At 38.1% G+C, this 20,991-nt stretch overlaps 1 protein-coding gene across 2 annotated transcripts in view; it reads right to left on the bottom strand.

The window, feature by feature from the left end:
- SEPTIN7 (septin 7) overlaps nucleotides 1–20,991 on the bottom strand; it is a 62,932-nt gene that overhangs the window by 20,446 nt on the left and 21,495 nt on the right. For both annotated transcript variants that reach the window (XM_064418163.1, XM_064418152.1), the window contains exons 3-4: nucleotides 6,397–6,503; nucleotides 393–493 (exon numbers count right to left, since the gene is read on the bottom strand). In XM_064418163.1, the coding sequence (XP_064274233.1) occupies nucleotides 393–493; nucleotides 6,397–6,503 (208 nt within the window). The remainder of the gene's footprint in view (nucleotides 1–392; nucleotides 494–6,396; nucleotides 6,504–20,991) is intronic.

The following is a 20,991-nucleotide window of genomic DNA, read 5'->3' as shown; positions in this document are numbered from 1 at the left end:
CAGTGTGTGAGTCCACTGAAAAAAACCTTTCTAACACAATCACTTTCATTGTAAAAGCATTAAAGAGAATACTTAAGAACTGTAGCTAAAGTAATATGCTTCACTGATCACATCTTGTGACAGCACAGAAGATGGTTCTGCACACTGCATGTGTGGACAAAGAGCCAAATGCACCACTCAGTTTAAGGGGAAAGGCTGACAGCATTTCAGTCAAGTTATGCAGGTACTTGGAATTACAGTAGTTACAAGTTTTCAGCTAAATGAAAAGTTTACAAGTGTTAATATTTTAACTGAATATTGAAGCCTGCGTTTTAAAATATGCCACAAGGTATGTCTCACACACAAAACATAATGCAGAATTATCTTGGGAGAACATACAAAGAAAGTCTTACCAATTACTATTATCCACAGCATCTCCAAATCCTGGTGTATCAACTATTGTGAGTAGTAACTGAACACCACCCTCTTTGATTAAAACTTTTGACTGCTCAACCTGCAAAATGAATACAGTAAGATTAAATTTTTAGCAGTTTAGTCACCTGTCTTAAACACTGGGAAAAGCATTCAATGACTGAGAAGCCTGACAAAGAATTGCTACCTTTTCTGCTTCAGAAAAATACACCGTGTCTGTGTTTTGCTTATAAAATCCAACTAATTTTACAACCATTAGTAATTTTTTTAAGAAAAAGGTCATTATTTAAATAAAGTCAGTCATAAAAGAACCCTCTAAGTATGTGGGATATTTTAATACTTAAATTCCTGATTAAACAGGAAAAACCTTAACCAGGCATTAAACTTGATAAAGTTGCAAACTTGGTCACTTCAAAGAAAACGACACTTTTCAAAACTAGTCCTCCCCCCAAGCACCTTAGACAGTTCTACTCCTGTCAATGTATTTTTAAGAATACATTTATACTTCAGCTAGGATAATGGTTGGGAATGGAATCACAAAGTGATGGTTTACTATTACAAACAGAATTATACTGGAAAGTGATACAATCTGGCTGCAATCTGCTGAGTAGACTTCATGTGACTGTAATGGACTGGGTTCCTGTTAGCTCAAGTCACTGATGGAAACCCGCCTCAGAAGGCAACTGCATCAGCACAAGGAATGATGCAAGACTGGGGCGTGGGACTTCATGCCACCAGTTGTGACCACCCATCTGCAGCACAGCTCAGGCAGCTTGCAGTGAACATGTCATCCAACAGATCAGGCATGTCATGACAGAAGAACCAGGCTAAGCAGCACATGGACTGCTACCCCTTCTGCCTGCTAATACTTCAGTAACTATTGATATTGCCAGTGTCAGGCCCATCTGCCTGAGAAGGTGCTGTACACCACTGTCCTATCAGTGAGATGCACAGCAGTATGAAATGACAAACTCAGCTTGGCTTCTTTCCACTTGCCCAGACATTTAATCAACCTTTTCTTCCTTGATATAAAAACAATTGCTATTAAATCACTAGTGACACTGTTTTCTTGATATGGATTCAAGTTATCACCCATGTAAGTAATTTATCCAGAACCACACGAGTGCCAGAAGACTCAAGGTGAATGAGCACCTTGTTGCTCATTGCTTAACATTCCTTAAGTCTCACAAACCCTAACTCAGGAGAGAAAAGAAAGTTCTAGTTATAATAAACCCTACCTGGATGGTCTCTTGACCAGTTCAAGATTTGAGAAATATATTAATGCTTCTTAAGCTCTTGCACATCTCTAATTGTTATGCAAGTGAACTAGACTCTCACAGCCACACCTGAACATTGTTGCAAATGCTCTGCAATCAATTCTTATGTGATGCACTGTAAACCCACAAGATAAACTAACACTACAGAAAGTTGAACTAAATCCCTTTTGCACAAGTGTAACACTGATTCCAATTCAGAAGAGACTATCCAGAATCACAGAAAACAGTAACTACCTATAAAGAAAGCTTCATATTTAACCTCTGAATGTGCAGGATGCTGTTTTTATCTACTCATCAGCAGGGATCCCACCCAAGTTGGATCAGTCCCTTTTGTTGCTAGTTCTCAAACAGTTAATGGCTACCAGGATACTGGCCACAGAAGTATCCAGGTTGGGCTGGACTTCAAGACCACCCAATTCCAACTCCAACATGAACAGGCCTAACTGCAAGGGTAGGAAGGTGTGAAAAAAAAAAAACAGGAATCAAAACCAAACAAACAAAACTGTACACACACAGTCTAAACCACCACCAAGTTACTCTTTCACAAACTATACAACTCTCATCCTTCCAAAAGTGTGCAGCTGAAAGCCATGAGAACCTAGGAATACATGCACTGCTTCAGAAATGTACATTTTAATTATGGTGAGTGTATTTCCCCCCGCCTCTAGAGTTCTATCAAGAAATTTTATTGTACACAGTTGATACCAGAACTTAAGACAGTAATCCCTTGCCATAGTCAACTCAGCCAAGAGTTTACTACTCACAAGCTTTAGCACACAAGAGATTAACTTCTGATTCCTTGCATTCTTTTGGCTATCTTGCAGATAGTAATTACACAGCCCTCCTATTACTAAGCTCTCTGCAAGTATACAAAACCCACAACACTTGCAAAATACTAGAGATGATAATGTTAAGAGATGTACTCTAGCCAAGAGCTATAAGGTATCAGCTTTATTCTCCAGCACAAAAATTCCCAGCAAGAACCATTAAATTGTTATGGGCTCATGGTGGAATGCCTTTACAAAAGAAGCAATTAATAAAACATTATCTTGAACATCTGTTTATAACAAAAGAAAAGAAAGGTCAGGAGATCTCAGAAATGTCAAGCCAAGCATTTTCTCTGATTCTGCATGCTTGTAAAAATCTAAGTGTGACTGAATTTGTGAAGTCACCTTCAGACAAATGGTCTGCAGCAACTGAATCTGCAGACAGTGCTAATACATTACGGGGTTGTGAGGATTTAATTTTTTTTCTTACTTTTCATAAATTAATGTAGGTATCTGCTATCAGAGCAGGGTTTTCACAAACCTACAGAACAAGAGACATTAGCTGATGAATTAAAAGTCCTAGGCTTGTGCTGTGGACAATCAGACCACATGCAGGATATACTGTAAGCAGTAGTTTCTACTGGTAGGAAACTGTAGACGAAGACCCTGCCACAAAGCCTCCACAAAGTTGCATTTTTCTAACCTAAATGGATGTGTCCATACATGGTCAAAGGCACAGAAAGCAGCAACATCTGGAAAAGATCCAGAAAATCACTGTAAACTAGTGTCATTCACAGTTAAGCATCCAACTGCATCCCATCATCTGATTTACAAGTATTCCCAAGGGATTCATGGAAAACATTAGTTCAAGTCTTGGAATTTAAGACTTTTTAAGAAAAGTCTCCTCCAAACAGCCATTTTCCCATGCACTCCAGTCAGCTGGGTCACACGGGTCTCCTTGGCAGTTACTACACAGTGTTCATCACTTGGTGCTTGTTACAGCTCGACTGCTTTTTATTGGATGAAACATGTCTTTGCCATCCTGCATTTAAGGCAATCACGTAATGATCAGAGAAAACACATTTAATACCCTCTCATTTCTGATATGTTTCCTTTGAATTCATCTGACACCAAATCACTTACTCTTAACCATTCTTCTGCATTTTCTATGAGAGAAATGCAAAGGAGCTGCCTCACAAAGCAACTCCAAACTGCAATGGTTTTCAAGCCCAAACCACAGTTTGAGTTTATCTGAGAGCCTGCTACACAATTCCTGACCAGTAAGTTGACCCCACCATATAAGAAAAGGTGATTATTACAACCAAGATCTGAGGATGCTCAAGTGAGGTGGTCTCTCATCCCTACCCTACAAAACCCTTTTATCAATCCTTAAAAAGGTTTTTACTGGCAGGGAGTACAAATCCAGTGGATCCAAACAGCAACTCCCACTGCTTATTCTTTAATATTTGACAGGAAACACCTCCACATTTTACACGTTGCTACCACACACAATTTTCAAGCTTGTAGGGGGAAACAATTTTATCCTTACTTACACTGACAATGAAATAAGATCGTTTCAGTTTCTTTCTTAAAATGCTACACTGACTTTTCATTCATCCCAAGAAACTGAAAGCAAAGCTGCATTTTAAGTATATTTAAAAAGCAGTACTTACTAGATAAAGTCAAAATTTGTTTCTAGAGGGGAAGACAGTCTTTAAATCTATTTCATTCCACCATATTATTTTCTAAGTCATGTCAGATCCCAATTCAGTATAGAAAATAGCTTTGGCAAACTCTTGGCCTCAAGCTTAGCCCGCATAGTGGAAAAGTAAGAAAAAAATGTAATGGTTTTCAGCCTGAGCTCTGTTCAAGCCCTTTTCTTTCCCTCTCCAGCTTTACATAGGAAAAAAAAATCATTAAGTGAGGATTTCTGCAAAGTATGTCTTTTTCTTAAACTAGTAAATCAATACAAATCAAACCACTCCAATGGTCAGAATTAACAGCAGATGATCTAATCTTGCCCCCTAACAGATGAAAGTACTTAACTCAAATTCCAGAAATTCCACACATATTTTCATATTTTTTCTTACACTGATGCACCTTTAACTAGGGGGAGGGTGACTTCTCTGGAAGATGTCTTGCTTTGGGTTTTTCTGTTAGCTTGTATACAAATTCTTCCAAAGATTTTTCCCAACTGAAAAAACCAAAAATCTTCCAATGACAGGGAATCCATCCCACAGTTATTTAAACTAAAATTCAATGAACATAACCTGAGTTGGTTTAGCTTCTGCTAAACTAAAATGTAATCATCAGTAATGAAATCATGCTATATCTTTCTTCCAATAAAAAAGTCACCCATCTATTCAGTTTTCCAACAGTCACTGACTGGCTCAGTAATAAGTATATTATATGAGAGTTTAACTCTCTGCACTCCTCTTCCATCCCACTTAACATCTCTGAAACAAGTAAGCCATTTCATGACCTTATTCAAAAATGGTCTGATGTTCCTGATAACAAGCTTTCAAGTCAATTTTGTCACTGGTTTTACATTAAACCGATAAAGCAGCATAACAGATATGAACAAAGCTTAGACACTATTAATATAGTGTTAATCAAACTCTGGATGTTCAAAAGCTTTCCTCCAATAAGAAAAAGTGATATTCTGCAATGAATTAATTTTGTAATAGTGTTCAAACTTTAATATTGAGCTAACTGATTAGCAATGCAATTTAAGCTTCTTGACAGGGACATAGTAACTAAGTTTTTTCTTCTACTGTGGTTAATTATTCTGACATTGGAATAAAAAAAAATGTCTTAAGAAAAACCCCAAACAAAAAAACCCCCGAGGTCCCACAAAGCAATAAGGACAGTGGTTCATGACACTGGAGCTTAATTACTTGATTCCAATGAGTAAAAAAGCACTCTATTTTACAGTTTCTGTTTAGCACCTTGCACACCCTCCTAACTGAACACAGTTTAATCACTTTATAGTAACTCTGCAATTGCCCAGTCCCTTCAGCCACAGTTGGAATTTTGCTGCTGGAGAACTCCGTTGGACAAAAGAAGCAATGGTGATCACCCTTGGTCCTCACCTGTACAAAGTTAGATTATCACAAGCTATCTTCACCAAATTCTTAAGCAAGTGCACATCAAGAGAGGTAAGCAGAGCTCATGCATCCTTATTCAGCTGCACAGCTCTGGAGGCAGGAAGTACCTCAAAAACACAATGATTTCCTAAACTACACATAGCATTATTATTCCTTAGCATTAGGTAGCTGTTATTTTTAGCAATCTTTTTATAACACAGAAAACACGCTCCTTTTCTTAAGAGAAAGTAGCAAGTAGCAAGTTATTGCACCAAAAAAAAAGATCAGCAGAAGTTTTCCAGTCTTTCCAGTCTTTTAATACTTCAGTTGCATCATGCACTTGCAGGAACACCATCTTTGCCTAAATCTAGTGCTTAAAGTCAGGCAGGTTCACCCTAGTCCCTGATGTTTTAGAATAACAACTTGTAACAGGTAAACAAGGTACCACTAAGGATACTGCCAGCAGAAGACTCGCAGATACTTTTATACCCAGGTCCCTGCACTTCTGCCAAATCATTTACTATTTGATCTCTAAAAGCCTAACAGAAAGGTTTTACTGCACATCTATGTATTTCTATAGATTTACTCACTATTTTAACTGATAATAAACACTGCATTTTCAAAACGTTCTGCACATATATGTGCTTTTTAATATACAGGCAAAACACAAAACAATTCAGGGCTCTCAAATTTCAACAGGCTACAGGTTTGATAACCTGAAAGTTTTGCTATTCAGACACGCTGAATATTTCTCAGTGGTTCATATCATGACTAAATGTATCTTATGTGACAACTTACATCACCTAAATTGCAAGCTACAATATTCAGGCTGTACCTTTTTTTCCCCAGACATACCTGTACGGTCTTTTTAATTCTGTGTGAAGGACCTGGATACTCTGGGGAATACAATTCTGTTAAGAATAATGAGTTGATTAATGTTGATTTTCCCAGTCCAGATTCACCTAGAAGAAAACAGAACAGTTTCAGTAAAACCAGGACCATCATGTCAAATACAAACATTTAGATCCACATTTCAAACACTCTTTAACCATAGTACCTGAAAACATGCACTGCACTCTAAGACTTTGAGAATCTATCTTTTCCAATTTCAAGGAAAACTTTTCAAACCCAACTGTCACTGTTGGGCTCTATACACACTAATTTTTGTGATCATATTAAGTATTGAGTGAGTTCAGCACTTCTGTCCATTTCTCCCATTACAACACGATATTACATTGGATTTTATACACAAGCTATCTTCCTGGTATAACTCATCATAATGCCAAAGTAGATTAAGTTGTCTCCTTTATTTCAAATATTATTTATTTGAGAGTCTTTTATTATCAGGGAGGGAAAAAAGAAGTGGGGGCAGGGGGAGGAAGAAAGACTGAGATTAGCTTGCTGTAACTATTAAAGCCAAAAGAGATAAAATGAAGTTTCAAACTACAGGATTTTCCTGGGAATTTTGTTGTTGTTGGGGTACAGAAGGGGGCTGGATTTTATTAGGCTTTTTTTGATAATTTCTTCACAAGCAACAGTAAATCAGTTTTGCTGAAGAATCTGGAGCCACTACTGCCATGACAATCCAAGCAAATACAGCTATACACACCACAACAAAGATTACCCTCCATTTACAGTTCTACAGAGACAAGAGCAAGAATTTCAGATCAATTATTTATTATTTTAAAAGAAAAATCCTTTGCTTAGTTTTTGGGTTTTTTTTTGTTAAGAAACTACTTCAACATGACAATTCACACTGGCATGAGAGCTAAGGAAAAAGGTATTAAAAAATGCTGCTTTCTTTCTGTTTAGGTTTCATATGCAGTCTGTCTGTCAGTACCTTGACCTAAACAGAAACAAACACAGATAAATTTGCTTTCAAGCGAACAAATTTAAAGGCAAACCATGTACTTTCACTGAGGGAGGAAAATGAGCTGAACTGGGCCCATAACTGAAAGGCAAAACTTAACTAAAGCACTGATCACTCCAGCCCCAACAAACATTGTGTTGATTTAGAGACTGAACTGAGAAAATTTCCAACCCTGTTTTGAGATAAATGTCCTGGGTTAATACAAGAGAGTTATGTAGCAGAAAGCAGCTTGGAGCTGTCCCCCCTGTAATAGGTATCTGGATTTCCTACTCGAGCTGGCTCACGCACAGCAGCCATCTCGATTACAGTGGTGTAGCAGAGTGTCTGCAGCGCCGAGCAGAGCAATCTCATTAGCGGCACTGGAAACGGATTAGCAGCTGATGAAACACTGCAACCAGAGCTCCTGCCGGCTGTCTGCGCCCTCAGCAGGGCTTGCTCTTCAAACCCCAGCCTCGGACAGATGAGCTAACCCGCGCTGCAGGAGCTGCCCACGGCCAGGCTGATGGAAAGGGAGATAGGAACTCAAGGTATGGGTGTCAAAAGGGAACGAACACTAACCCCACCAGGACAGGTTTAGGCAAGCAATCAGGGACATGCTTGCTGACAAGATTTCATCCCTGCTGTCCACATTTTGCCTTTTTCCATGGTCAGATGCATGAGACACCTACGAACTATGCCTCCGAGTCTGGTCATACAAGACACAGGTTTTCTACTCTGCATCTGCAAGACTTAAAGGGCAGGGTCAGCTGCAGCTGAGGGGCCTCCCCACCAATTCAGCAACAGAGAGAAGCTTCTGAAATGCCCAACTTTCCAATCTCATAGAAATCTCATCCTGGTTAAAGCTTAACCTCCATCTCACAACCCTGCTCAAGAGATAGACAGCATTCCAGTTAAACTGAAGGTTTTTATCCACCCTACTGAAGCCCTCAAGAGGGTGGCTCTGGTTTTGAAATGTACAGTTCATATCCTTTCAGTGACCTTCACTTTTTAACTTGACCATAATCTTGTAAACGGTGCCCTATTACAGTATTGAAGACAGATATTAGCATCAGATTCTACTTGAGTATACAAAAAGGGTTGCTTGCCCCTTCTTTCTCCCTCTTTCTATTATGGTTACTGCCAGTCTTAATATGCTGAGGAATTTCAGGTGAAAAAACACTGAAAACAACCACTTCTCCTGAAAATGAGTACCTGTCAAGTTGTCATTGAAATTCAACATATGGAAATAAGATTTTCAGCTTCAGAAGAGAGTAATGGAAAACCAGCATCTTCCCCTGGACGTCTTGGGCAGCTGTGGCACTCCATACCAAGCAGTCCCTGAACTGCTGAAGCATTACACCCTGAGAGAGATGAGGTTTGTTCCCCTCCTCACCCTTCACCACCCTCACAGCTGCGAGGATGTGAAGACAATTTTGAGATGCAATTAGTGAAAAGAAAGTATGCTAAGGATATTTATGCTCAATCTTGTTCCCAAAGGTGCCCAGCATCCTGGATATCCTTACCCATCATGCTAACTTTAATCAGCCAGTGCAGATTACAACAGTTTAAACTGCTTAACTGCTAGCAGTAATTGGGGTATCACATGTAAGAGTCTGCATCAATGCACCAACCCTCGATGCAGTTGTGCCTAAGACCATGTAAGGGTCAACATTTGTAACAGCAGTAAGAGGCTATAATATCAAATAAAACAATCACACTGAAACTGTGGGTAAAAAATCTAACTGGAACATTTAGTATTATACTATAGGAAGTCATGCTGCTTCCACTGTAATAAAACAAGATTTTCTCTGATGATTACAGTGAAAGCAAAATTAGAGAGATCAAGTGTAAGTGAACATTTTAGCAGCCTTTGTGGACACACTAAAATATTCTGATTTTCATTAGAAATATGATAAGTAAAAAAAAAAAAAAAAATCCAAACCCCAACCAAAACAATCACCCCAAACACACACAAAACTCCCTTAACTACACAGCCAAACAAAACCCTCTGTCCTTCCCAGAACTACCAAAAAGGATTGCCTGCTGTAAAGGCTGGGAAATTAGCTTGCAAGGATGCAACAGGCTATGAATACAACTGAAAAAACTGCAAGGGAGAAGGGAAAACAATTTTATTTGCCTTTACAGAAACAAAATGATACATCCCAAATAAAATGCATCTTCCCATTTTCAGTGAGCACTTCTGATGAGATTTTGCCCTTTGACCATTGCATGAACTGACAAAACGATGCAATGTAATAGAAACTCTTTAACAGAAATAACTTCTAATCACTTAATTAATTATGATGTGGTTAGACCTAGGTGCCTAATTTAGAGTGAGCAATTTTTAGAAATTTGTTTTAAAAAGAAGAAGTAAAAGAAAACATTTATTTAGCAAGGTAATCCTAATCCACAATGCTAATTATTTCTGGTATCCAGGTACTGTTTTTACCTTGCCCTTGCTCTCCCACTAAATATTTCACATAGGCTTCAAATTCTACTGAATATTGGGTTTTTTCTTCATTTTGTGTCCCATATTTATGAGCAACTTACCATTTCCAAATGCTAACATTTTATCAAGCTGTTTTTATAGTCACATTCAAACACATGGAGCTGGCCACCCTTGCTGGTAGAAATAAGAACATACTTTTACTAACATACTTTTGTGAAGGAATACCTTCTGTGAGCCCTCAGAGGACTAGCAAAAGTTCCAACTCTTTTCAAGTCCATGAATTTCTAAATGGCTGTACAAATAGAGAGGAACTCTTCTTATCCACACTTGGGTTAATGATTACCTCTTGACCATTAGCATATTTATAAAGACAGCTCATCACTCTAACCTCTGATAGCAAAATATTTTCTTCTGTGAACAAAATATTGATCAAGTACCTTCCTTTTTTCCTACACATCTAAGACTAGCTGTAAACATGAGAAGAAACACCAAGGAAAAAAACCAAAAAACAACACATTCAGTCTCGTCTTTTATATATCAACAATATAGATCTCAAACATACTTCTGCGGGTCAGAGGAGACCACTGGCCACCACTGGGATGGTTTGCAAACCATGTAAATAGTCTCTAAAATAGTACTAAAGCAAGTAAGCAAAGGAAATTAACAACTAAAAAACCGGAACCATGGTGTACAATGTATGTGACTAGAGGAAAGCAGTGCTCAGGAAAAAAAAAAAGTAACTAGCTCAACTGAGCTACATAAGTCTTTCACCTTAATTTCCAAATCCCTCCTTATAAATGAACCAGAAATCTTAATCTGTGACAATCAGCTAGAAAATCTACTCACAGCTAGCTTGTTTCCATCAGTTCTTGCTATGACTTTATTACCACAAAAAGCCTCAAATTGCCAGCATCTGCTCCCTGTGATAACAGAAGTGAATTGTTACCCTTAATGATGTTTTTTCACCATTCATTGCTGTGGCACATTGAGAATGTAGCATATTTCCAATCTCCTCCAACTTTCTAGCCTCTGCCATTCATATTCAAGTATCTATGAAAAAAAAATGGACAAGAAGTCCAACCTAGCTTTCTTTCTTCCAGCTTTATTTGTAATTTCTGGTGGAGACCTCCATTTTCTCATTCATATATTGCTCCTCTCAATAATGCATCACACTACATCTTCTAGATACAACATCATTCTAAAAATCCAGGATCAGTTTCCTTCTATATTCTTAGGATCTTGTTTTCTATAACTCAAGCCCCAAAAAAGCATGACTTGCCTTCTTAGATTTATGACCTCATGTGAGAGAGCTCATTAAACAGATCAAGTGATCAAGGTGAGTAACCAATCTTGAACATGCTCAGCGTGCTCTCTGCATGACTTCCTACCTCTTCATTATAAGTTACTCTTGCAGAAATAACCAGAAGTTTTCTACTCTTCACTAACAATTACTTGGCTACCTACCAGTGAGACAGTATTTCATGCTTATGCCCTGTGACAGTCAACTGCACCACTGGGAACATGACCACAAGTACTACGTGTATTTAGGAATTTCAAGTTGCTTTGCCAAGCTCCAGGTGGGACTACAAGACTGCCAAGGAACCACCCACCAGCAAGAAAAATGTTCTGCAGCACTGGAAGCCAAGACTTCAGTTAAACTGCTCAAAGTGATTTGCTTCATATACCATCACCAAGAAGATGGCCCAGTCTCTCTGCCACTGTCTCTATTAACCAGACACAGCAAGAACTGCAGATTGAAAAGAAGCATTAACTGCTAGCTCTGATGGCTGAGAGAAGGTAACTCATCTCAGTGGGACTTGTAGCTCATTAGACAAAAGCTGCCAGTAAGTCTCGTAGTAGCCAGGTTTCTACAATTTGCACAGGGTTTTTGGAAGCTTCCACAGTATTTTAAGTAGACATTTGTATTTCGAGTTCCTTGATACAGTCAAGCATAAGCTGCAGATGCTTCACTGATTTTTCAGAATGAAGATATCCAACAACACATTTCTTCTGTGATGAAGTGCATTTGATAGCACATTTGATAGCCACAAAGAGTTATTACAAGGAGATCAAATTCAACAGAAAAATGCTGTACTTCTCCACAACCTACTTACACAGAATGTTTACATCAAAGCATATTTTATTTTTAGCTGGTGAGCAAGTTTTTTCATGGATTTTTTCAATTTTATAAATTCTAATTATTGTGAAAGTTCTTGTTTAAAGTATAATCCCATTAGTTTGATGCTGATGACTCAAAGAAGGGTAAAAAGCTTGTCAGAAGGCATAAAAATAATGCATTTAATCTTCTTTCATCCTTGTACAATTCACAGTTTATGTGCACGACAGCACCTGCAGCTTTATGCAAATGTGCAATGGCTTTGATGGCACTGTAGCATGCAGGCTTTTGCTTTCATACAGAAGGGAAGCTACAGGAATAATCAGAGAGCCTGAACTACTGCGAGTGGTATGACAGAGCCATCCTCTTGCCAAGGGGAAATGATGCTCTGCCATGTCATTATAGACAACCACAAAAATGGAGACTACAAGATGCTTTTAATTTCAAGTCTGATTTTAGAAGTTTTCGTAAAGGCTAGTTCCTGCCTTCAGTGCTCTACAAAATACAAACCAACAGTCCAATAAACACGTAAGAACATCCAAATGAAACCCATCAGGAGAAGGATGGGAGCAGGACCGTGCTGCTACCACAAGTCTACTTTTCCATGTAGGATGGTGTCATGTGAAATCTTGCAAATCATCAACTGTCTTTTGCAGATTTTTATAAAGGGGAGAAAGTCAAAGCTCCACCATTTCATAACTTGAATGTGAAGCATAAATTATGGAAGCAACATATGTTAGAGGCATAAAGATGCTCCTAGCAAAACAGAAGAACAGGGAAGTCTAGCAGTAATAAATCCATTTCTGCCTGTCAGCAACTGCATCAACAGCAGCATAATTTCAGCATTTAGGATACAGCAAGACAACTTAATCAATTTTCTTAGAGCAGAATTTAAAGTGCAATAACGGAGGGCAGACTCTTAGTATATCATTCTTGTCAGAGATGGCATTTAAATAACTCAGAAAAGCCATTAGCAGGGATGGGAAATACCTCAGAAGAATATTGCAACAGATTCTACACGGCATTTTCCAAGTACTATTGTTTCCTCTCAAAGCAGAAGCAGGTTTAATCTGTCTACAACTGACAGATTAAAGCTGCCATGAAACAGTGGGTTAACTTCAAAGGTGAAATTTTGGCTACTACCAAGAAAAACGGTCCCCGACTCCCAATCCAACTCTTGCACCAGAATTCACAATGCAGCATGTGAAGCAAGAAGCAATCCAGCAAACAAGGGCACACAGGGCTTCAGGATGGGAAAATGAGGGGGAGATGACACCAGATAGATGAGCCAAGTCAAATATTCTCCTCTCTTTTTGGAAACAAGGATAAGTCTAAAAATCTGCATTTAAAACCAGACTTCTCTCACAAAAGAATCATCAACAATTCACAAGTCAAAGAATTTGCGGCACTTCCTGAAGAAAGCTTTATTTGCTATAATTGCATATACAGGCTTTGTTCCTGATAAACAGCATGTCTGCAAAGCAGCCGTTTAAAATAGGACATGTTACCTAATTTAACATGAGGCATGGAAAGCAATCTTTCAGCATTTTGGACAAAAATTTGCAGCCCAGTAAATCCAAGGAACCAAAACCACAAGTTTCTTTTCACTTCCAGTTCTTCAACATTACTGCAGATGACAAAAACACAGCATGGCATTGGTCCACTCTTATCTAGTACCAAGAACAGCTGAAATGTAACAATGTGAGCTTCAGAGTTACAAGCCCACCATTAACAGCCGCAGTCCAGGCTCACCAAAGCTTACCTTGCTTTGTTTACTGTGTTAGGTGAAATAGAACTCCTATATCTGAATAAGCTGTAGTCATACTGCAATGCAGCTTTAGAGACACTACAAGCAACACGAAGTTGTAAAAACTGACCTACATGAGCAATGTCAATACACAAGCTCTCTGTGAAGTAACTGGGTTAAAGAATTCAACTGGAAATGACAGAAGCTGCAGAGTTACAGGACAAATCTTCTATAGTGAAACCTCATAACAAGGATATACCTTCAATTTTCACAGGCTTTGACAAAGCAAAAATAAAGAGCCTTCATAAGAGAAGAAAAAAACCTTATTGCTTCAAAAATCAAATCAAGAGGAACAGAAACTGTTGTGAAAAATGATAAAGCAGAATGCTCTATTTAAGGCAAGAAAGCAAACATCTGAGATCACCACTGCTGCAGAGCTGGACTTACTCTCTGGAGGCAAATACAGGGATAAATAGAATTGAATTCCCTGATGATATGAATTATTAAAAAAAAAAAGAGAGAAGATTATAGGAACATGAAATTTGTCATCTCTACATTGCTGCTGACAACAATTGTACAGCATTTCCAGTACATAACTGCTTACATTTGCTGACTAAAGAATAAACAGTATATTAATGAACAGAGATGGCAGATTAGTCACAGTAGGCTCTTTCATTACTTGGACAGAAACAAAACTGTCACAGCTATCAAAATGCTAATGAAAAAATAAGAGAGTGACGGGGTTCACTTAATTTTTAAGATTAAAACACCTGGTACAGATACAGGGTCAACATCTGAGTGTGGCATGCATAAGAAGCTCTACACATCAACCTGAGCAAAAGGAGAGAAAGGTGAAGCACTTCAGGCATCTTCCTCCAAACGCCACCCAACTGATATATCTAATGCATGACTATCACTGAAAATTTCAGAAGGACAAAAGACCAAAATTATTTTTACTTACATGGAACCTAATGAGTCTCTACAGAAGGGTACAAAGAGCACTTAGATTGACTCACTCAATTCTTCACCATATCTTCCCCTGAAAATTTACACTATAACAGAATGAAAGCTCCTGGAAGTATATTGAGTGCTCTCAAAATATCCGAAATGAGACACTCTGCTATTAAGTAAACTCACAAAACTTTGTCAGAGGACTTAACTTAGAACATTTCTTGTGATAGGAAAAAATTCTTCCAATACCTTATACCTTCCCTCTTGATGCCTTCTCTCTTTATTATCCTTGGAAGGACTTTTTATAGCAGGAAACTATGTTACGACAAACCCCTTAACTGGCACAAGTGGCCAGAGGAAGATACAGAGAGCTAGATAGAATTCTGATAATACTCCCCTGTGATATGATTGTTGTGGCAATAAGGAAGGAGAAATTAGGGCAATGTTGTTTGCAAATTAGGGTAATTCTGCTTCTTTGGTCTGGAGCAAGAGGATCATAGAGATGCACTCTCCTGGATACACTGCTGCTGCATTTAAGCAAGCTTGGCAAAATGTGCTTTTGTTTCCATAAGACAGCCCCCTCTGGAATTGTAAAAATGGGTATTTTAGCTCTAAAAAAGGGTGTGGAATAAGCTTGTGCTGTCAAGACAACACCCCTTTTAGTATGGTAACTGTTCTGCTTAAGTGCTAAGCCACTGTTTCCAAACTGCTGCCGCCACTGTTCAGTTTTCCAATAATGACTTAGAAGAAAACTGAGCTGCTTTTGTAGCCAACAGAAGCATCCATTTACAAAGTGGAAAGGAAAACAGACAGGTCTGATAAGGTCATATCCTAGGACCTGTCTAGAATGCTTGCTATGTTTTGCAGTGGATAAGTCTGAAGGACACACATGGGAGGTGGACCAGGAATCCTTCTGGAATTCCTGCCAGTTACAGAGGACACAGCTCAGAGCCAAGGACGCTGAATCTGGTGATAGGCTTGTCCTTTACAGAAGGTGAGAATGATACACATTGAGTTTAGTCAAAAGAGATACAAATCATCATTCTTAAAATATTTTTCACATAAATTATTAAATCATTCAGTCAAATACAATGCAAAAAAACCCCTAACATGTAAGAAAGTGAAAATCTGACATACTCTTTTCTGTCTCAATGCCTGCTGAGTTGCAGTTATTGTTTTCTGCTCTGCCTGGCACTGATGTAGCAGGAAAGTGGCGAACAAATACTTGTCAATAGTCAATTTCCTTTAAGTTAGCAACTTCATATATATTCCACACTTTTACCAGCACTATATGTCTCCAAGACCTCAAAAATAAAGAAATCTTGCAATTTCTTCTTTACCACATTGTAGTGGTATCTCTCTAAATTACCCTTTTTTATATAAAACATCAGTTCACCTCATCTTTTATTTCAATATTTATGCTACACTAAGGCTGAGCTGCACTGTGGATTTCAAAGTTATTTGCCTCTATAGGACTAGAAAGACATGAAACAGTCTCATAATTTCTATATTCCTTAAATTATAATAAGATACCAACCTTGCAGTGCTATGCATTTGTTTTATCCGAACTTCAAAATCTGAATTGAAGTCTAATGTAGCTCTCACACAGCAAAAGTTTTCCCTCACCTCACGTGCCATCCTTAAAAATTCATTTGAACAATTATCATATTCCTATTCAAGTTTGTTGTCCAAAATGTTATATCAGATACACATTTCCCCTGAAATAGTAATTTTAGTAATGAGACTTAAAAAAAAAAAAAGGAAACGAAATTAAGCTTCAGTGAGGCATGGAAGTCCAAGTGAGATAGACCTGATAAACATGTAGCTACTTAATTACAGTTTATATTTATTATTTATTTATTTCTCATACAGTTTATATGAGAAAGCTCCCCATTTGGGGAGCCATCTGAAAATGCATACTACTAAGATTTCCATATTCCACAAATGTTTCATTTGGAAACATACATCCTGATTTGGAAACAGGCAACTGATTTGAAGCCAAGACTGCACTATGCTAAAGGATGTGTCATTTACAAACATTCAAGTTGTACTTTTAAAACCAAGAACAAATATTTGCCTTTATCCTACACCACACTGGGCAGCAGCTGCAACAACCAGCGCTTAAAAGAAGTGTCAAATCAAAAGGATGTTGCCAAACTTATGTACATCCACTAATATCAGCTGATCTATGTGTGACTTAAGCTGAGCAGTGCTACAGGTTGTGCTCTTCCCCTCAGATCTCAAAAATTTCAGATGCATACAGAATTCACAAAATACAGTTTTTAAACAGGTATCTAGTAATATTTTCCAATTCCACCCTACAAGACTGACTTCTGCATAGCCTCACTTAAGTGTTTTCAGTAGGACATTATCCATAGGATACACTACTATTCCAATTAGAGAAGTCAAAATTCTTCAAGGAAAAATATCTCAGACATAAACACAGATCCTTCATTATAACCACAACATTGCATAATGCTCAAGATTTTTAGTCAAAACATTAGTTCAATGCAACCAAGTCTCAGTTTGACAACTTTCTGAAACAAATGCCTCATGACTGTCATATCAACCAGTACTGCCACCAAAAAAAAAAAATTAAATCTTAGCCTCTAAGGCATTCCTCCTTCGTGCTGACACAAGATTTTCCTTTGCTGTGCTGCAAGCAGACTGAAGACTAACGTTCCCTGCAGCTCCCAGAAAACACTCCAGCTGGATTTGCACACTAATCCAATTCAGGCCAAGTGCTATTAGTTCTTTCAGCAGCAGCACAGACTTAGGCCAGGTTAAAATCTGAACTTCAGCCTAGAGGAACAGCTGCTATCGCTGGATCACAGTTTTTCTAATTAAACCAGAAGGACACTCTATAAATGCCACTGAGGATATTATGATTTTTCCAGTACTTAAAAATTATGAAGAATCATTTCCATTCTCTTACTCATGCCACTGACACCCTCTACATCAACTAAATTTTCCCATCCAAGCATCTTTAAACAGTTGCCCACTACATTAATAAACGGCACAAAAAGAGAATTCCAGCATCTGTAAAAAAAATCAGGGACTTTAAAGAAAAAGCTCTACAGAAAAACTAGTCAAATGGAGGCTGACCACATATGGAATGCACAGTAAAATCTTTTCCCCCTTCACTTTGTTCTGTTTTTCATTAAACAAGCAAACCTTTTATGTTTTGGGGTGGTTTTATGTGGGTTCGTTTGTTTTTGTTTTGTGTGTGTTTGTATTTTTTTGTGTTTGCATTTTGGTTTTGTAGTTCTTTTGGCAAGGGAAAGTACTCAAGTCTCATTTTCCTAAAAGCCACCATAACCTGGTCTAGGAAAAGCAGCTGACAAGCACATGATACTTAAATAAAAATATGGATCCAGGTTTTATAGGTTTTTAAGATGTGCAATTATTGAAAAGCTAGAAGAAAATGAGAAGAACACAGACCTTGAAATAAACAAGTCTAACAGTAAGCCCAGTGCCACAATAAAATAGTTTTCTTTTTTCACAGTGTTTTATCCATTAACATCTGTGATGTTCGTCATCCTTGCCATGTTCTGATGGGAAACCTCTCAAAGGACCTAGCAGTCTTGGAGACAGCAGCTCTGGTTATTTTCCAGTGGTAACTTTATGCTGGTCACATTACAGATCTATCAACGTTGAAGTGATTGAAGGAAGCCTAGAAAAAGACAGTTTGCCACCATTCCATTAGCTGGTGGAAAAAACAGCCATGTCAAAGAAATCCACAGGTATTGATATTAAAAATAAAAAAGCAGCCAGATGGCGTATAGAACTCCAAAAGAGAGTTGTATCTAAGGCACTGACTGACAAGGACTTTCTGCTGAATTTAATACTTTTGAAAAGGAAGATCCAGTTCTAGGGTTTTCCTAGCCATTTCCAAATGCTATCAACTAGTAGTATAACAGCCTTTTAGAAAGAGTGGGGAGTAGAGAGGCTTTTACAATTTCAGTAACATCAGCTACTGTTCAAATTTACTATGATGAAAACAATAGTGTGGTTTTTTGTACTGGAATACCTATAGTGCTATTGGGAACTCCGTTCTCAAAAGTCCAGGCAAAACAACTGCCAAGTCAGCATAACAAAAATGAAAATATAACTAAGCACCCTAAAGGATAGGCAATTAAAAGGATGAAGCCAGCAGATTCAATCATTATGCTGCACTGCAAGGTGTCTCAAACATCAATACCCATCCAAAGGTAAACCAGCATGCAGGCAAATACCAGAATCAACAGAAAACGTGGGGCTGGAATGAGGAGAACTATGAGAAGAGAAAGTTGGTAGGTGTCCAAAATGTACAAGACAGTTTGAATAAAACTGAAAAATAAACTGTTAAATATATCTGAGAACAGCAGTTACACATAGGCAGCCCAAATCTATTTGCTTCTGAGCAAGACTTCTCAACAGTGAAGCATCTAAGTCACGCACAGTGGTCAGAGGAAAAACATGGACAGAGTCCCAGATTGAATATAATACTGGGAGATGAGCATCAGTCACCCAGCAGCCAGTGATACGCTGCAGTGAGGCAGTCCTGCAGAAAAATCAATTGGAAAGCTGTGGAAAATGGTTTTAGGCAAGATTCAAACTTCAGCAAAAATATGTTGTGCTGAGCTGTGTACACCAGTGTACATCAATAAGCCCTCTGCTCCCAATAGCTTTCTTTCCAAAAATAAATTCACCATAAACAACCACAACAAACTTAATCTTTCTCTAATGTGTTTCAGGTTAACTACTTGTCACAGTTTGAACATAATTCTTCTATTCTGTCAAATATAGACCAAGGTTGGCGCTATCACCCCTGCAAAACAATCTTTTTTTCCAAATTTCCATTAGGATTTATTTTTTCCTCCCCACTCATCTGTAATAATGCTTCATTTGAATTATAGGCCTAAATTCAGGTACTGAATGACCGGCAGAAGTTTTGTAATTGGACCCAACTTGCTACTTGCACACCAGAGTTACATTTCACAACACGTTCTACCCCCTTCAAATGGAGATGTAGGGCTGTAATCTCTACCAGGGTGCTGCAGTTTCTTTCAACCATACCAGTTAACTCAAAAAGAAGTAAAAATTATCCTTCTCTGTTAGTTGACTGCCCAATTACTGGAAAAGAAGTATTCAGGGGGTCCCTAGCTCCCTGTAAAAACACTATGAGATGTGTATTCCTGTCCTTGCCACCATGACAACAAGCTGTGCCTTTTCTGCTGCTTGAAACAGTCCTGAAGGACTGGATGCAATGTTGGCATATTCCTGAGTCAAAATTTTTCCTAAAACTTACCCAGCTCTCATTCTGAAAGGAGCCATTTCAAAGATAAATAATAGAGATTTAAACAGAAATGTTTCTTGAAAAATAAAATACTTCAACTACCACTCCTGAAGTCCTTGTACCAAGTATACTAAAGGTACTCCAACAAAATACACTTTCTCAGGCTGGGTATTTTGTTTTTTGGTTTTTTTTCTTGGTTAGAGGGGTCCACAGTGTTTTTTAACTTGAAAAGCTTAATTTCAGTGATTAAAAGAGATAATTACCATGACAGGGGGAAACCACAAAGTGACCTGGATGGCATCTTTCAGTTCCAAAGCATCTCTTTTTTCAACTTCTCATTTAAGTATAAATAGCCCACAAAGAGCTACATTAAGATCTCTAATGTGATAAACAACAGTGATGTCTGCAGCACAGGAAGAAATAGAAAAGCCATTTTCTGCTATAGTGACTCTGATACAAGATACTCTTTTAGCATTAAATTTGTTATTTCAAAGCAAGTCTGATCTGCTCCAAGCGACATTCATTTCACAGCACTTGTACAGTAGCACAAAAAAACAGGTCTTATTTTTAATACCCACTACATTTTTAAGAGCTTGTCACTGGCTTTTTTTACTGTCAAAATCAATTTCCTTATCTTAAAGATCATTATGACTACACAAATATTACTTAACAAATATTTGTAAGCTTCTCTAGTCTATTACAGACACACCACACCTATGTTCCTGCATCCGTCTTCATGCTTACTCAACTGTCACAAATGGGAACAACCTGGGATTGGGGGAATCATTAAAATCCAACCACCCATCTGGAGGAGACTATCTGCTAATTTCCTCACTAGGAAAAGCAAATGCAGCAAACCTGCAGCAAACCCCCAGCAAACCTCGAAATGTTAACCTGTTTTATGCTAAGCACCTTGACATTTATTGAATTAAGATGAACAAGCTTGAAGCTTTTACCACTGAGACATTTGCAACACTTGACAAAGTAATCTATCAATAAAATGCAATTAGAACTGCTTTGGCCAATTCAATCTAACTTGAACTGTTCAAGTAGCTTACAC

This window comes from Passer domesticus, chromosome 1, assembly GCF_036417665.1.
Source record: "Passer domesticus isolate bPasDom1 chromosome 1, bPasDom1.hap1, whole genome shotgun sequence".
NCBI lineage: Eukaryota > Metazoa > Chordata > Aves > Passeriformes > Passeridae > Passer > Passer domesticus.
Note: the sequence above shows the minus strand (reverse complement) of the source record. Positions and strands in the feature narration are given on the sequence as shown.